Here is a 13,734-nt window from a genome sequence, read left to right as displayed (position 1 = left end):
TGAGAAATGGCATGGCTTTTTCCCAGGAACCTACCACCTGGCAAGTCCTCAAGGGGGGGAAGGAGAGGAAGCCTGGTACAAGGTTGGAGAAGCCGGTGGACCACGGCTGGGGTTTGCCTCATGGAAAGCTGTCAGCAGGCACCACACAAACAGAGCAGAATGATAGCAAGCAGAACTAACAGCTGGGCTCTACAGCACTGGCTCTGGGTGGAAACGTTAACCAGGACAGGGCAGCAGAAATGGAAGCAGCTCTTAGGGACAGGAGCGGGGCTTGGGGTCAGCAGACCAGAAGATCAAAGTTTGCATTTGTGTGAGATCCTACCATATAGGATGTCTAAGGCTTTGCTCAAGGCCTTCCCTAGGTGATCTTGAAGAACTCAACAAGCAGCTTCCCGAATTTACTGCCTTTGTGCAAGGCTTCAGGACAACTCCCAAATGATGGGGCATATGCCTACTGGCAGGCAAAGTTTCCCTCATGGATACACAGGATGCCCGTTCATGGTAATGGATGTTGAATCGGGGCCAGGAGATCTGCGCTGTATTCCTGACTGAGTTTCTCTTTCTTTGACTGTCTCTGTCATACTCTCTTTCTTGCTCAGTCTGTGTGTGAGTGACCCGGTTACCCCCCTTGAGCCATCACCTCGTTGCTAAAATGAATCATCCTTGCCTTTTTCCCGTTCTAGGAGTACATGAGGATTAATTAGGCATGTCCATAAAAACAAGACTTGGCACATTATGGTCGCTGTATAGTGACAAGTGTTAATTATAGCTGGCCCTCTCTCTCATTGACCTCTGCCATGTGGGTTAGCAAGTATTGGGAAGACAGAGGCCCTTGATTCTCTGGAGAATGGTCAGAGGGCTGACTCTACCATCTAGGGAAGTGATCAAGAAACAGCACAGGATTTCTGGGGAAGCCAGCGGCGAGACCCTTTGCTCCAGAAGAAATGTTCACAACAACTGTGTCTCCTATATCTACTATGGGGGTGCTGACATGGTACATATCAGACAGAAGGAAAGAATCCTCCTTGAGTCTTGGACCTTGAGAAATCAAATGGCAGGTGAAGACTGGAACCAATGGCCTCCTAAGCCCAGCCCCACCTTCGTCTGGTAGCTTAGTAAGAATCCACCTTGCTAGGACTGAGTTGGCTGGTTCATTCTAGCCAGGGGAGCTGCTAGCCATAGGGAGACTGGTGGGGGTTTTTTGGCATTCGTGTTCACTCCTTGGATGACTAGAGAATGGAGACCCATGGAGCCCGGGGGGCGTCTGCTTGTCTGTGTTCTCCAAGAAATCTGCCTGCACGTTTACAATGTGCAGCCCGCGGCCTGTATGGAAGTCTCTTGGGAAAGAAATCCTGTCCCTGGGAGCATGCCAGCCTTAATTACTTGTAAACATTGATGGGAAGAAAGTTGGAATCACAGTCAAGCAAACCCTTGATTCTGGGGCCTGACTGTGACAAAAGGAATGGCATTTAAGTTTCTATTTGGGGGTTCCCCTCTAGAATACCATTTGATTTCTTGGAAATCATTTCCCCTTGGATTGGCCTGTACATGAAATTTCATGGTACATGACAAGGGTGGCGCAGCACCTGAAAGGGTTTCTTGGAGGGATACAGTAAGGAGCGAGGACTTCGAGTCTGAATTATCTATTAGGTCTCCAACAAGCTGCAGTCTTTTTTTTTTGGCCAGGCCTGGGCTTGGACTCAAGGCCTGAGCACTGTCCCTGGCTTCTTTTTGCTCAAGCCTAGCACTCTGCCACTTGAGCCACAGTGCCACTTCTGGCCGTTTTCTATATATGTGGTGCTGGGGAATCGAACCCAGGGCTTCATGTATATGAGGCAAGCATTCTTGCCACTAGGCCATATTCCCAGCCCAAGCTGCAGTCTTAAGAACTTTTAGTCCCACACGACCCAGATGCTTTCATGTCATAGCTGTGAGAGGCCAGGATTTGAATGGAGATCACAAAACTTAGGGACAAGATAAAAAATAGGCTCATGTCCCTGCTTCCCTGAGAGTCTGCCCAGGGAAACTCCCGAATTAATGAACATGATGGTGGACAGTAAATTAAGTAAGATCACCATGGTGGATTCTTAAAGGTGAATTATAAATCCAAAGGAAAGTAACTTTCACCCAAGCATGACTGTGAAGGTGGAAGGACAGGGCCTGGTTTTCAGGCCATACCTGGGCTCTCCTGAGTCGTTCTCCTCCTCTTCCTCCTCACTTCCGCTGTACTCGTACTCCGTCTCATCTGCAGAGACATGCACAAGACATCAGTGCACAGGGCGGGGCTGCTGACCAGGGGAGCAGCCCCACTTCCTGCACAGCCGGGCGCTGCTAAGGACATCATGGTCACTGGCAGTGGTCCTGTGCAAGAAGCAAAGAGCTGACAAAATCCCAGGCTAGGGACATGGCAGCCGCCCAGGCTTCCTGTTGGTGAGGCTGGTGCCAAGCTCCTAAGTCACCAGCCCCAGAAGAAATACAGCTTGCGCCATGGTGTGCAGTCTGTAATACTCGATGACAGTAAAATGACTGCTACTGGTTTACATATTTACTAGACTATACTATTACTCATTCTTTTGTAATATACTTTATGTATGGAAACCCATGTTCTCTCATTGGATTCCCATAATCCTCTAATGCAAACAAAGATATTCAGCTGACAAGAAGGTATTGCTATGGCCAATGCCATCTCATTAACAGAGGGTCAATCTGGGCTCTGGGTTAAGGATTCAATCCAGAACTTTCCAACCTGAAAACTAGGCTTCCTTTCCACCCATTTAAACCCAAGGCCTACATTAAGCCCATGAAAACAGTAATGAGACATGAGGAAACACAGCTGTTTTTGCTGCTTCGAATGGAGGAAGGGATAGAAGTACTGAAGAGTAAAGGGTTGGGTTCTGGAGGGTCAGTGGCCCTCAGGCAGGGAGGGGGCAGGATGGAAAGGAGGTGGAAAAGGGCATGGAAGGGAACATGCCCGGGTGAGGCAGGGAGCTCTGTCTGGATAGTGAGGAGCCTTGTAGAAAAGGCAAATGTGACATGGCTGTTAACCTGTTCATGACTCTGAGTTAGTAACGACAACCTTGATGACAAATACCTCAAAAGGAGCTGAAACTGCAATTTGGTTATGTCACCACCAGGAGGCAGTATGCACAGGGTGAAACCTCAGACTGAGGGTGAGACCTCAAGCTGAAAGGCTTGTTTTTTGGAATGTTTAGACATTATTAAAGAGATAATGAAAGAATCGAAAGTGTGATGAATCCAGGCGTACTTAAAAAAAAATCACAATTTATCTTCTTACCTTTAGGTAAATGTGAACTTTTCAAGCTTCTGATCTCTTTAGTGGTACTGGGGTTTGAGTGCTACCATTTAAGCCATGCTAATGGCCCTTTTTGCTTTAGTTTTATTTTTCAGGTAAGGTCTCACACTTTTACTCAGGGACCACTATCCTCCCATCTTTGTTGCTCATGCATCTGAGACTATAGGCTTGTGTCACCATGCCTGGCCAAGTGTGTGTGTGTGTGTGTGTGTGTGTGTGTGTTCATCAAAGGCTTGAACTCAGGGTCTGGGTGCTGTCCTTGAACTTTTTGCTCAAGACTAGTGCTCTACCACTTGCACCACAACTCCACTCCCATTTCAACAAAATTTATAGGACCTGAATAAAGTGTCTTCCTATTTGACACTGAAGTTTAATAATCCAAACTTCCCTGAAATGAATAAACAGAGTTCAAAGTCAGATGAAGCAATTTTATCTAATAAAGGAAATTATAGCTAAGGAAAGAAGCACATAATTATTCCAATTACTTCTACTCTCTAAGGTAAAACCTTCATTTGTCAAGCTTCTCAATTTTAATACTTCACCAGAATTTGGTGTGATTGCTTTTATATTACTGGATTAAATTAGAACATGTCAACATATCTTAAAGAAAAATCTTAGGTTGGGAAAAAATAAGCATAAAGTAATGTAAAGTAAAATTCCTAGTTCTATCAACAGCGGATCATACAGAAAGCTAGTAAGAGAGTGCAAAAGAGAGGAAGCAAACTGAGTTATGTGAGCAAGAAAACAAACACAATGAGACTTCATTTGACTCTTGCTGGGGGTGGCAGGCAAAACTGGGAACAAAACTGAGCTTTCAGGGGACCTAACCCTAAGCAGGCTGAGATTCCCTGAGTTAGATCACAACTTATTTTTTTTTCTCCATTCCTAGGCCTTGAACTCTGGGCTGAGCACTGTCCGTGGCTTCCTTTTGCTCGAGGCCAGCACTCTGCCACTTGAGCCACAGCGCCACTTCTGGCTTTTTCTATATATGTGGTGCTGAGGAATCGAACCCAGGGCTTCATATATATGAGGCAAGCACTCTACCAGTAGGCCATATTCCCAGCCCAGATCACAACTCTTGAGTAGACATAGTCCAGCATCTTACTCTTCTACTCTACAAAGAATGAACATCTCAAAGATAGTCTATCTTTATGAGAAGGTGCTCTCTCAGTTACTGTCAAGGATCTGTGAACACAAAATATGAGAACAACATGGCGTGACTTTCCCTATTCTTCTTCATGAACCATGCAGCTCAGGAGCTATTTATGAATAGTATTGAACAATTAAGAAGAACTGCCTGCATAGAGCGGCCAGCTGGGTACTGCTGGCACACATCTGTAATCCTAGCCACCCAGGAGGCTGAGCTCCGAGGAGCCTGTTCAAGGCCAACTTCCAAGAAGAGTCTGTGACACTCTTACTCTAATTAGGCACCTAAAAAGCCAGAAGTAGAGCTGTGACTCAAATGGTAGAGCGCTATCCTTGAAGAAAAACACTCAGGGACAGTGCTTAGGCCCCGAGTTCAAGCCCCAGGACTGGCACCAAAATAAAAAAGGAAAAGGTAAATGTAGAGAGAGCAACTTGCATGCTGCACTGTCTGTTGCGTGGAGGAAAAAGGGGTGAAGAGGGATGTGAGGAAGAGCACCTCAGCACGCACCGCAGACTGTGGTCTGCAACTCCTCACCTACCCTAGTGCCCACCTTCTAGCCCCCAGCTGCCTCTCCCAGTGCCCCAGCACAGGCGGCCCCGTCCTGCTCTCCGCGCATGCTCTTCCCTACTGCCGGGCTTGGTGGTCATTCGGCCACAAAGCCTGTCCAGGGTGCGGGGGGAACAAGTGTTCAAATAAACCAGGGCTCAGTACCAGCGCCTGAGTCTCACCTCACACCCCTTCCAATGACTCAGTGATGAGATCTGGGTGCAAGAGAAAAAGTCTGCAGTCATGAAATAAAGAAGTACACTCTATGAGCTCCAGGTCAAAGTCTGATGTTCAAGAGTCTGTGATAAACCTGGCACGCTAGTGATGTGTGTGTGCACGCATGCATGTCGGGGGGGGGGTGGGGGGACTGGGGCTTGAAATCAAGTCTCATACTCTTTTGGCTTTTTCTCTCGAGGCTGGTGCTCTACCACTTGAGACACGCCTCTACTTTTGGCCTCTTGCTGGTTAAGGGGGAATAAGTGTTGCACACACTTTCCTTCCCCGGCTGACTTCAAGCCGTGATCCTCAGATCTCGGCCTCCTGAGTAGCTAGGGTCCCAGGTGTGAGCCACCAGTGCCTGGCCCTGCTGAGGTTTTCTATCTCTGCAGCTAAAAGAAAATGCATTCTGACGTTTCCCCATTTGAATCAGGAATGGGCCCGTGCACAAACACAAGCTGAAGTCGATCAGTACAGAGAAACACCAACTAGATGACTTTTTAAAAGGTTGTCTCCCAGACAGGAATACTCATCTAAAGTAAGAAAATCACTTATTGAAAAGTTCTTTACGAGTGCTATGCCGCATGACGTTGTTCAGTGGCTGGAGGAGGTAATATTCCTTGAGGGGTTTGTTGGTGGGGGTGGTGGTTGGTGTTTTCCCTTTCATTCAAGATGTCGCTTTAGCGGTGGGTTTGGCTCCATTGATGCCCCGGGCTCTGCTCCCACAGGCATCCCCGAACACCCCAAACCTCACAGCCTTCTCCGAACGCCCAGGAGCCCAGGCTCTGGCTCGGCCCCCTAGACTCCATGCTGAAGCACGGCGTGCAGCTTACCTTTTTCTCCTCGCTTCTTCTTCGTCCTGTCAATGTGGTCCTTGAGTTGAATGCGGACCTGTCTCTCGTTAGGCTGGTCGCGGATGAACGGATGTTTCATCAACTGTTCTGTCGCCGGTCGCTGGCTGTGATTCTTTACCAAGCAACTCTCAATGAAGGACTGGAATTTCTTAGACCTGCCAAACAAGAGCGATGAATCCACAGATAAAATAACAATCGAAAGGAAAGCAAACACTTTTGGAATTAAAAAATTTTTTTAAAGTGTCATCACATCTGTCATCCTGGGAATCAGGCAATCACCACAGAGGGGCAATGGAGGTCAAAGGCACCTCTGAGGCATCAGGGGGTAGATAATAGACACTTGGAAGTCTGCTTGTTTTGTTGTGTGTGCTGGTACTGGGGCTTGAACTCAGGGCCTAGGTGCTATCCTTGAGCTTTTTTATTATTATTTTTTAATCAAGCTAGTGCTCTACCACTTGAGCCACAGCTCCACTTCTGGCCTTTTGCTAGTTAATTGGTGATTAGAGCCTCTCAAGATTGTCCTGCTTGGAAGGGCTTAGAACCATGATTTTTAAGATCTCAACCTCCTAAGCAGCCAGGAGCCAGCAGTGCCTACCACGTGGGAACATTTTCCCTTAGTGCACCCACAACTTTTCACAGAAGATCAAAAGGTAGCAGAGAAGAAAAAGGCCTCTTTGGACACTGTCTCTGGAAAGAGTTGCGAGAATGGGGGAACTAGGATTGGGCCTTAAAGACTAGAAGAAAATCCCTCCAGAGAAAGGATGGTTGAGGAGGGTAGGTTTCGGTGGAAACCCTGGAAGTCGGGAGGAGGCTCAGTGCTAGGGGTCATGGAGGTGAGCGGCTGCCTGGCTGAGAAGTTAAACCCTATTTTGTCAAGAAGCAGCTCTATGCCAGAGATGCACGGGGGCACGGCAGCCCTGGAAGGGTGATGACCAGCGCAAGGCCAGAATGGGGTAGAAATGATGAAGGACTTTGAGCATGATTCACGAGTTAAGCACGTGTGCTCTTGCTGGAACTTCTAGGGAATTACCCAAGAGTCATAAATAACCAAGGCCACGACTCTACAGCATGCCAAGGCACTGCACTGAGAGCTCAGTACCTCCTCCCTGACCTCAGCGCACCCCGTGTCACCAGCTCAGAGGAGGCGTCAGTCCTGACTCTCTGTCGCCCTCCTGTGGCATATTGAGGATTCCGCATACAAAGCTACACACACACACACACACACACACACACACACACACACACACACACTTCCAGCCTATGGAGCATTTTCACCATCTAAAACATATTCTGGACCGTGTTTTTGAACATTCAAATATGACAGGCCACACATGTCTCATTTCCTATTTATGCCTAGAGCAAAGGAGTTTCTCACTCCATTCCATGTTTTTCAAGCACTGTCCTATTGCAATTTTTTCTCCCTAAATTTCGAAGCTATGTTTAAACTTATAAAGTATTTCAAAAGTACATTTACTTATTTCCTTTCATTTATTGTCTTTAAGCAGTTGTACAACTAACACGTTGCAATTCAACATGTCCATTTACGAGTCTGATGCATGATCAATGTCTTAGAAAATTTGGAATAGAAATTAGAGGAATAATCTGCGCTTGGAGTTATCCCAGGATGAATAAAGACTGGCCACTGTGTGGACCAGAGACAGGGACAAAGTGCTGGGCACCGTATACTTGCCCAGCCAGTCCCTCAGCCCCGGACTCTGCTGCTTCTACTTTGCAATCTCTCAGGACTCTGGGAAAAGCCCACGTCATCTCCGTACCTTGCGCAAAGCCCACGTAACCTTCGGATCCTGCGCTAAGTGCCTACTGTGTGGCTGATGCATGAATAGACACACGGACAGAGGCGCAGGGAGAGGATGGAGATGCCATCTTCCTATCTGTGCTTGTGATGGGCAAAGAGGGAAGTCCAGAGGGGCACTCTCATTTACATTTTCAGATCAAATAAATCTGTGTGGGTGTAAAGATAATTATCCTCTAAGGAGAGACCTTGCAAAGCAAAGCATAATGAAATAATGGAGTCACCCAAAGAATCAACTGGAAAGAAGGAGGTTACGCTGAATAAATAAGTAAATAAAAAACAAAACAAAACAGAGCTTCTCTCAGGAAGCTAGGTGGGAAAATCAGTATTAAAAATAAAGATGGAAACAAGCAAATTAAGACTGAAAGCTATTAAATATTCACAAAGAATGCAAATGGCTGTTGTTTGTCTTGCTGGCAACTGGAAGTGCTGGCTCTGTATGAATTGCTTCCCTATTAATTAATTAGACTGTGATAAATAAAAGAACTCACATCCAATCTAAAAGAATGGCATCCAGGCTTAATAGATGCTATATTCCATTCCTCAACATTCATATGAAAAAAATTAAAGCCAGGGAAATCTCTAGACCTGCAGGACTGAACAGTGTCCATGGATTTTTATGAAAGCATCTGCCAGAATCTTTTTTCCAGAACCTTCCTGGAGGAACCAGGTGGCGGTGGGGGGGGGCGGGGGGGAGAGAGAGAGGAGGGGGGGTAATGAGGAGCATCCATCAGGCCTGAAAAATGGGCCAGATGTGTAATAACACTTCAGCACTGGAGTTGTGTACCATGTCTAACTTATGGGACATTGTTTGAAGATAAAATAATGCTTTCTTAAAAGTCGTCTTTAAAAAAGGGAAAGAAAGAATGAAAAAGATTCATTGTCTCTCATTCTAGAGTGAGCAAAGAATCAATATGCTTAATTGCACATTTAATTGTAAGTGAAAATAGTTTGCCTAGGTTGAATATCTCCTGTTGGCGGAGTGCTCTAATGGGTTTAAGGTACATTTAGATAACTTCATTGTTTCAATCTCTGCTGCTGGTAACTTGGTACTTGGCTTACAAAACCAAAACCTAAGTTAGTAATACCAATATCCCAAGGGTTAGCATGGAGAGGTAAATGCTAATGATTGCTGCTTACACAGTCCGGGGCACGAGTTTCACCAGGGGCAATGCTAAGCACTGAATCTTCTCCAAGCTATTCCATGTGCACGTTCAGTTACACAAGGGGAATTCCAAATGCATGAGACAGTTGGGCTAAATGAGCTGATGAACCTCAGACTTCCTCAAGGCAATCGAACCTATGAAATATGCAGTGGCCCTGCCTTCTTTCTTAGAGTTACCCTGTTTTTCTACTTGGCGGTCTATTACTGACTCTGTGGCTCTAGGCAAATTACTCAACTCCTCTGTGCCCGTTTCTTTGACTGCAACTGGGGATATTATTAGTCCTTGTCTCAAAAGCCTGTTGTGATGATGAAAGGAGTTAATTAATGTAAAATCATACTTAGGGGAGTTATTATTCTTACCCATGACAACTTCCCAGCACCCTCCCATCACCCCCAGACTGCGAAAGCAGAGAATCTGCCTTTAGGCCGGAGCCTGGCCCTGTGAGGTTCTGGACTCCTCTGCTTGTGTTGCTCACGGGCTGCTGGATGGCACAGGTGTGTCTTGAGAGATGATCTCATCGTTGTGTGACCCTCGTGGAGCAAGGCGGCAAGGCGGCACACCCTGAGATACTTGGCCCGTGACGATACAGGAATCTTTCTGGTGAAAACCAGGAAAGGACCGGCCCATTCAGCGGGTTGCAAGGGCTTTGTATTTGCTTTGCTGTTGGCTGGCTGTGCTGGTGAGGAGGCAGGTGAAGGGCACCTTTGGTCTCCTCTTTGAGGACAGCTGCCATGCTCCCAGAGACCCCATCTTCACAAGGTCAAGCATTCAAGGACTCCTCAACTTGTGACTCCCTTATAAGGCACCAGCCTTGCTTGTCCCCACAGTGAGAGAAAGAAGAGCCAGGCCCCACTACTGGAGATGGCCTTGCCTTTCCTTCCTGAAACTGAAAGGGGGGGGGGCCCTCCTTTATAATCATGAAGGAAAAATAAGCTTTCATTTCCTCCCAGCCATTAGAGCACTATGGAAGCAAACCTTAGCCCATTTCAGGTCGCTTTGGACCAAGTATTTTAAGATAAAGCACTTCAATATTTCCCCTTAAAGATGGCAGTTCTCCTTCGGAGAGGTGGAGCCGGGTCCCAGCGCGTCCCAGTGGCCAGAGGCTGCACTCCCTCCATGACAGCCCCGGGCCTGACTGAGCAGTAGTAGCGCAGGCTGCTGGCTTTGGTCCCGCTTGCTCTGTGGGGCACGGGGTGGGGGGTGTGTGGAACTGGGTCAGGAGAGGGGTTCCACCGGTGCCAAGAGAAGAGAGTGGCCTGGTCCCTATGTCTGGACATCTCTAGCTTCCTCCAGCGGCATCAAATCCAAGTCTCCGCTGGGCACTGGCGGCTCACACCTCCAACCCTAGCTCCTCGCCAGGCTCCGAGCCGCGGATCACCGTCCAAAGCCAGCCGCGTGAAACAGCCAGTGAGACTCTCATCTCCAATCAACTAGGAAAAACAATCCGAAGTGGCACTGTGGCTCAGGAGGGAGGGGAACAGCCTTGACCAAAAGAGCTAACTAAGCCAGCGTGCAAGGCCCTGTCCAAGAAAACCTCCCACTACCTTTCATTGTCCATCTCTAATGCAGGAAAGTCAGCCTCTGTTCCTCCAATGATGCATGGCTGAAGCAAGGGCCCGGCAGTGGGGCAGGGCTGTCGGGCTGCTCTGCCGGCTGGCGTGCTCTGAGGGGTGAGCAGACATGGAATGGGGGAGCAGTGATCGCCGAGGCAAGTGGCCAATCCCAGGGGAGTGCCATTGTGGACCCCGGCAAAAAAGACCAGAGATGGAAAGGTGGCCCTCAGGCACCACTGGATGAATAGGTTAGGAATGTGGGCCAAATGCTTGTCCTGCTCTGGGAACAGGCTCCACCTACCCGCTCTGGAGCAGGGGAGGGTGGGAGGGGGGCGCTGGAAGCCAAGCCCACCTTATATAGCAGGCTCCCCTGAGCCGCGGGGCACAGGGACAAGCAGAGTCCTAGCACTCAGGGAGCTTTGTGGTGTCTCTCTGGGTTTCAGGGGAGGGAACGGGCTGATCCAGAGCAGAGAGAAGAATCTTAGAGACAGGGGTGGGGAGACCTCAGGGTGCTCCGAGATCACGTGGGGTGTAGGGCCCAATGGAATGCTGTTGCTGGGGAGAGAACAGTGACTTCCACCACAGTGACCCCCTTAGATGCAGGAGAGCGGAAAAGGCTCAGCCTCCCAGTTTCCCATAGCAACTCTGGCTCCTGGCAGGCCTGGCAACTCCAAGCTGTCCTTGCATTGCTAGCAGTCGCCTCCCCCCACTCCCCAGTGCTGCTATGTCATTACTAGCTGACTGGTATTAATTAAAGCTTCTCTCTGGGTGGTGGGGAGGAACCTGTGGGTGGGAAACTGAGCCCCCCCCCCCCAATCTGAGGTCTGATCATAAAGTGGCAGGAAGAGGGATTGGGGGGCCTGTCCCTTCCCGGCCTAGCCACCCAGGACTAGGTCTAGAAAAAGGATGGAGATGACAAATAAGCAGGATTGGCCTCCCATGTGAGAGGGAGCACCGATTCAAGCGCTTACCAAGGAGGGAGAATGAGAACGCAATGCATCTGTGTTGTACAATGGCAAGACGCAAAGATTCCAAGAAAAGGAGGAAGCAGCCATCCAGTGGAATCTGTAGAATTCCGTGTCCCCGACCTCCAGCCCATCCCGTGCGATTCCCGCCACACCCACAGAGCTTCAGATAGCCTGCCCCGAGTTTACTTTTATTTTATATATAAAACCTTCTGGCAAGAATGAGCTTATTAGGCCGGGCACCGCTGGCTCACACCAGCTATCCTAGCTACTCCAGAGGCTGAGATCTGAGGATGTTAGTTCAAAGCCAGCCCAGGCAGGAAAGTCTGTGAAATCTCATTTCCAATTAACCACCAGAAAACCACAAGCAGAGCTGTGGCTCACGTGGTAGAGTTCTAGCCTTGAGCATAAAAACTCAGGGACAGCACTGAGGTCCTAAATTCAAACCCTAGGCCTGGCTGGTGTGTGTGCACGCCTATGCACACACACACACACACACACACACACACACACACACGAATTAGCTCATTAGGAGCAAAAGGCTGTCCTAAATAAGAATCTGGCATCATCTTCCATAAAGAGAAACATACTGAAAAGAGAGGAGAGGGGAGGGGAGAAAAGGGAAGGGAGAGAGAGGGAGAAGGAAAAGGAGGGAGGGAGAGGGAGAAGGAGAGGGTAGGAGAAAGCAGGGAGGGGGAGAGAGAGGGAAAGAAAGAGAGAGAAAGACACAAAATACCCTGCAGCTGCTGGTGCTTGTGACAAGCCACGGTGGCATTTCCGGGATGGTAGCCGTGTATAAGGTCACCTCTCTGCCAGCACAGAGGCATGCAGGCAGCTGAAGTGCTTTCCCGCCATTTCTTGGGCCTTACCTTGTGGGGGTGGGGCTACGGCCTGGCTATTATCATCAGGGCGGAGTGGAGGGAGCTGAGCTCATTGGAAAGAGAAGCAGAGCAGTCAGTGTGAATTCTGTGAAACACGGAAGCCACTCACCACTTCTTGGACTTCAGCCGGGGCGCTGGGTTCCGGGGGATGAGGAAGAGGGCGCGCATGGGGTGCATGTCACACAGAGCTGCAAGACACCAACACAAGGCCAGCTCCGTCAGGGGGCCAGGCTATGCATTGACATCATGGCCGGACACACACTCCCGCCAACGGACTCCCTGGGTCAGAAGATCTAGAAGCTTCCATGTGATAGCTCATGAAATACCACGCATACCTTCCAAACAGATATTGGGAGTATTTCTAAGGAATATATTTTCACTTCCTGTTTGAACAGAATAAGATAAAGGGCCAACAACCTGGCTTCTTGGCTGTAAATAATCATATCATTCCAATAAATCATCTGTCATTCAAAGAATCCCAAGACACATGGATATATTATTTTTAGTTATCAAAAGCCCTAAGACTTAAACTGAAAGGTATTTAATCACTGGACTTGAACTCAGGACCTTGCACTCACTCGGCTTTTTCACTCAAGGCTGGGCCTCTACCACGTAAGCCTCACCTCCACTTGAAGCTTTCCACCGATTAGTTAAGCTCCTCTCAGGTTTGTCTGCCCAGTCTGCCTTGTCCTCCCATGTCAGCCTCCTGAATATAGCAATGACTAGAGGTGTGAGCCACTATCTTTATTTTTATTTTTGTGCCACTCTTGGGGCTTGAACTCAGGACCTACGCACTGTCCCTGAGCTTTTTATTTTTTGTTTCTTCTCAAGGCCAGCACTCTACCACTTGAGCCACGGCTTGCTTTCTGTCTTTTTGCTGGTTAATTGGAAATAAAAAGTCTCATGGATTTTCCTGCCAGGCTGGCTTTGAACTGTGACCCTCAGATCTCAGCCTCCTGAGTAGCTAGGATTACAGGTGTGAACCGGCAGTCATTCTTATGTAGAGATAGTTATTAGCTTACATTTCAAACAGCTGGAAGCATTTTCTCTTTGTACCTAGATTGAGAATATCTGTTTGTTCTCTAATAGCCAGAGGATCCTGTGAAGAGATTATTCTTAATCCTGCCAATACACATCAAAATGATATTCTTGTTTTAGGTAGCTTACTTTCCTGATTCACATACATCTATTATCGTTGTGAATGAGGGAATACCAAGAAACATTTAAAATCCATCATGCGATAGGTAACCAACTCTAAATAGAGAAACAAAATAGACTAT

At 48.1% G+C, this 13,734-nt stretch overlaps 1 protein-coding gene across 7 annotated transcripts in view; it reads right to left on the bottom strand.

The window, feature by feature from the left end:
• Positions 1 to 13,734, bottom strand: part of Tnik (TRAF2 and NCK interacting kinase) — a 371,845-nt gene that overhangs the window by 84,063 nt on the left and 274,048 nt on the right. For all 7 annotated transcript variants that reach the window (XM_048347119.1, XM_048347122.1, XM_048347120.1 and 4 more), the window contains exons 9-11: positions 12,564 to 12,642; positions 6,056 to 6,231; positions 2,179 to 2,245 (exon numbers count right to left, since the gene is read on the bottom strand). In XM_048347119.1, coding sequence (XP_048203076.1) covers positions 2,179 to 2,245; positions 6,056 to 6,231; positions 12,564 to 12,642 — 322 coding nt within the window. The remainder of the gene's footprint in view (positions 1 to 2,178; positions 2,246 to 6,055; positions 6,232 to 12,563; positions 12,643 to 13,734) is intronic.

Source organism: Perognathus longimembris, chromosome 5 (assembly GCF_023159225.1).
Source record: "Perognathus longimembris pacificus isolate PPM17 chromosome 5, ASM2315922v1, whole genome shotgun sequence".
NCBI classification, from domain to species: domain Eukaryota; kingdom Metazoa; phylum Chordata; class Mammalia; order Rodentia; family Heteromyidae; genus Perognathus; species Perognathus longimembris.
This window is presented reverse-complemented; position numbering and strand designations above follow the sequence as displayed.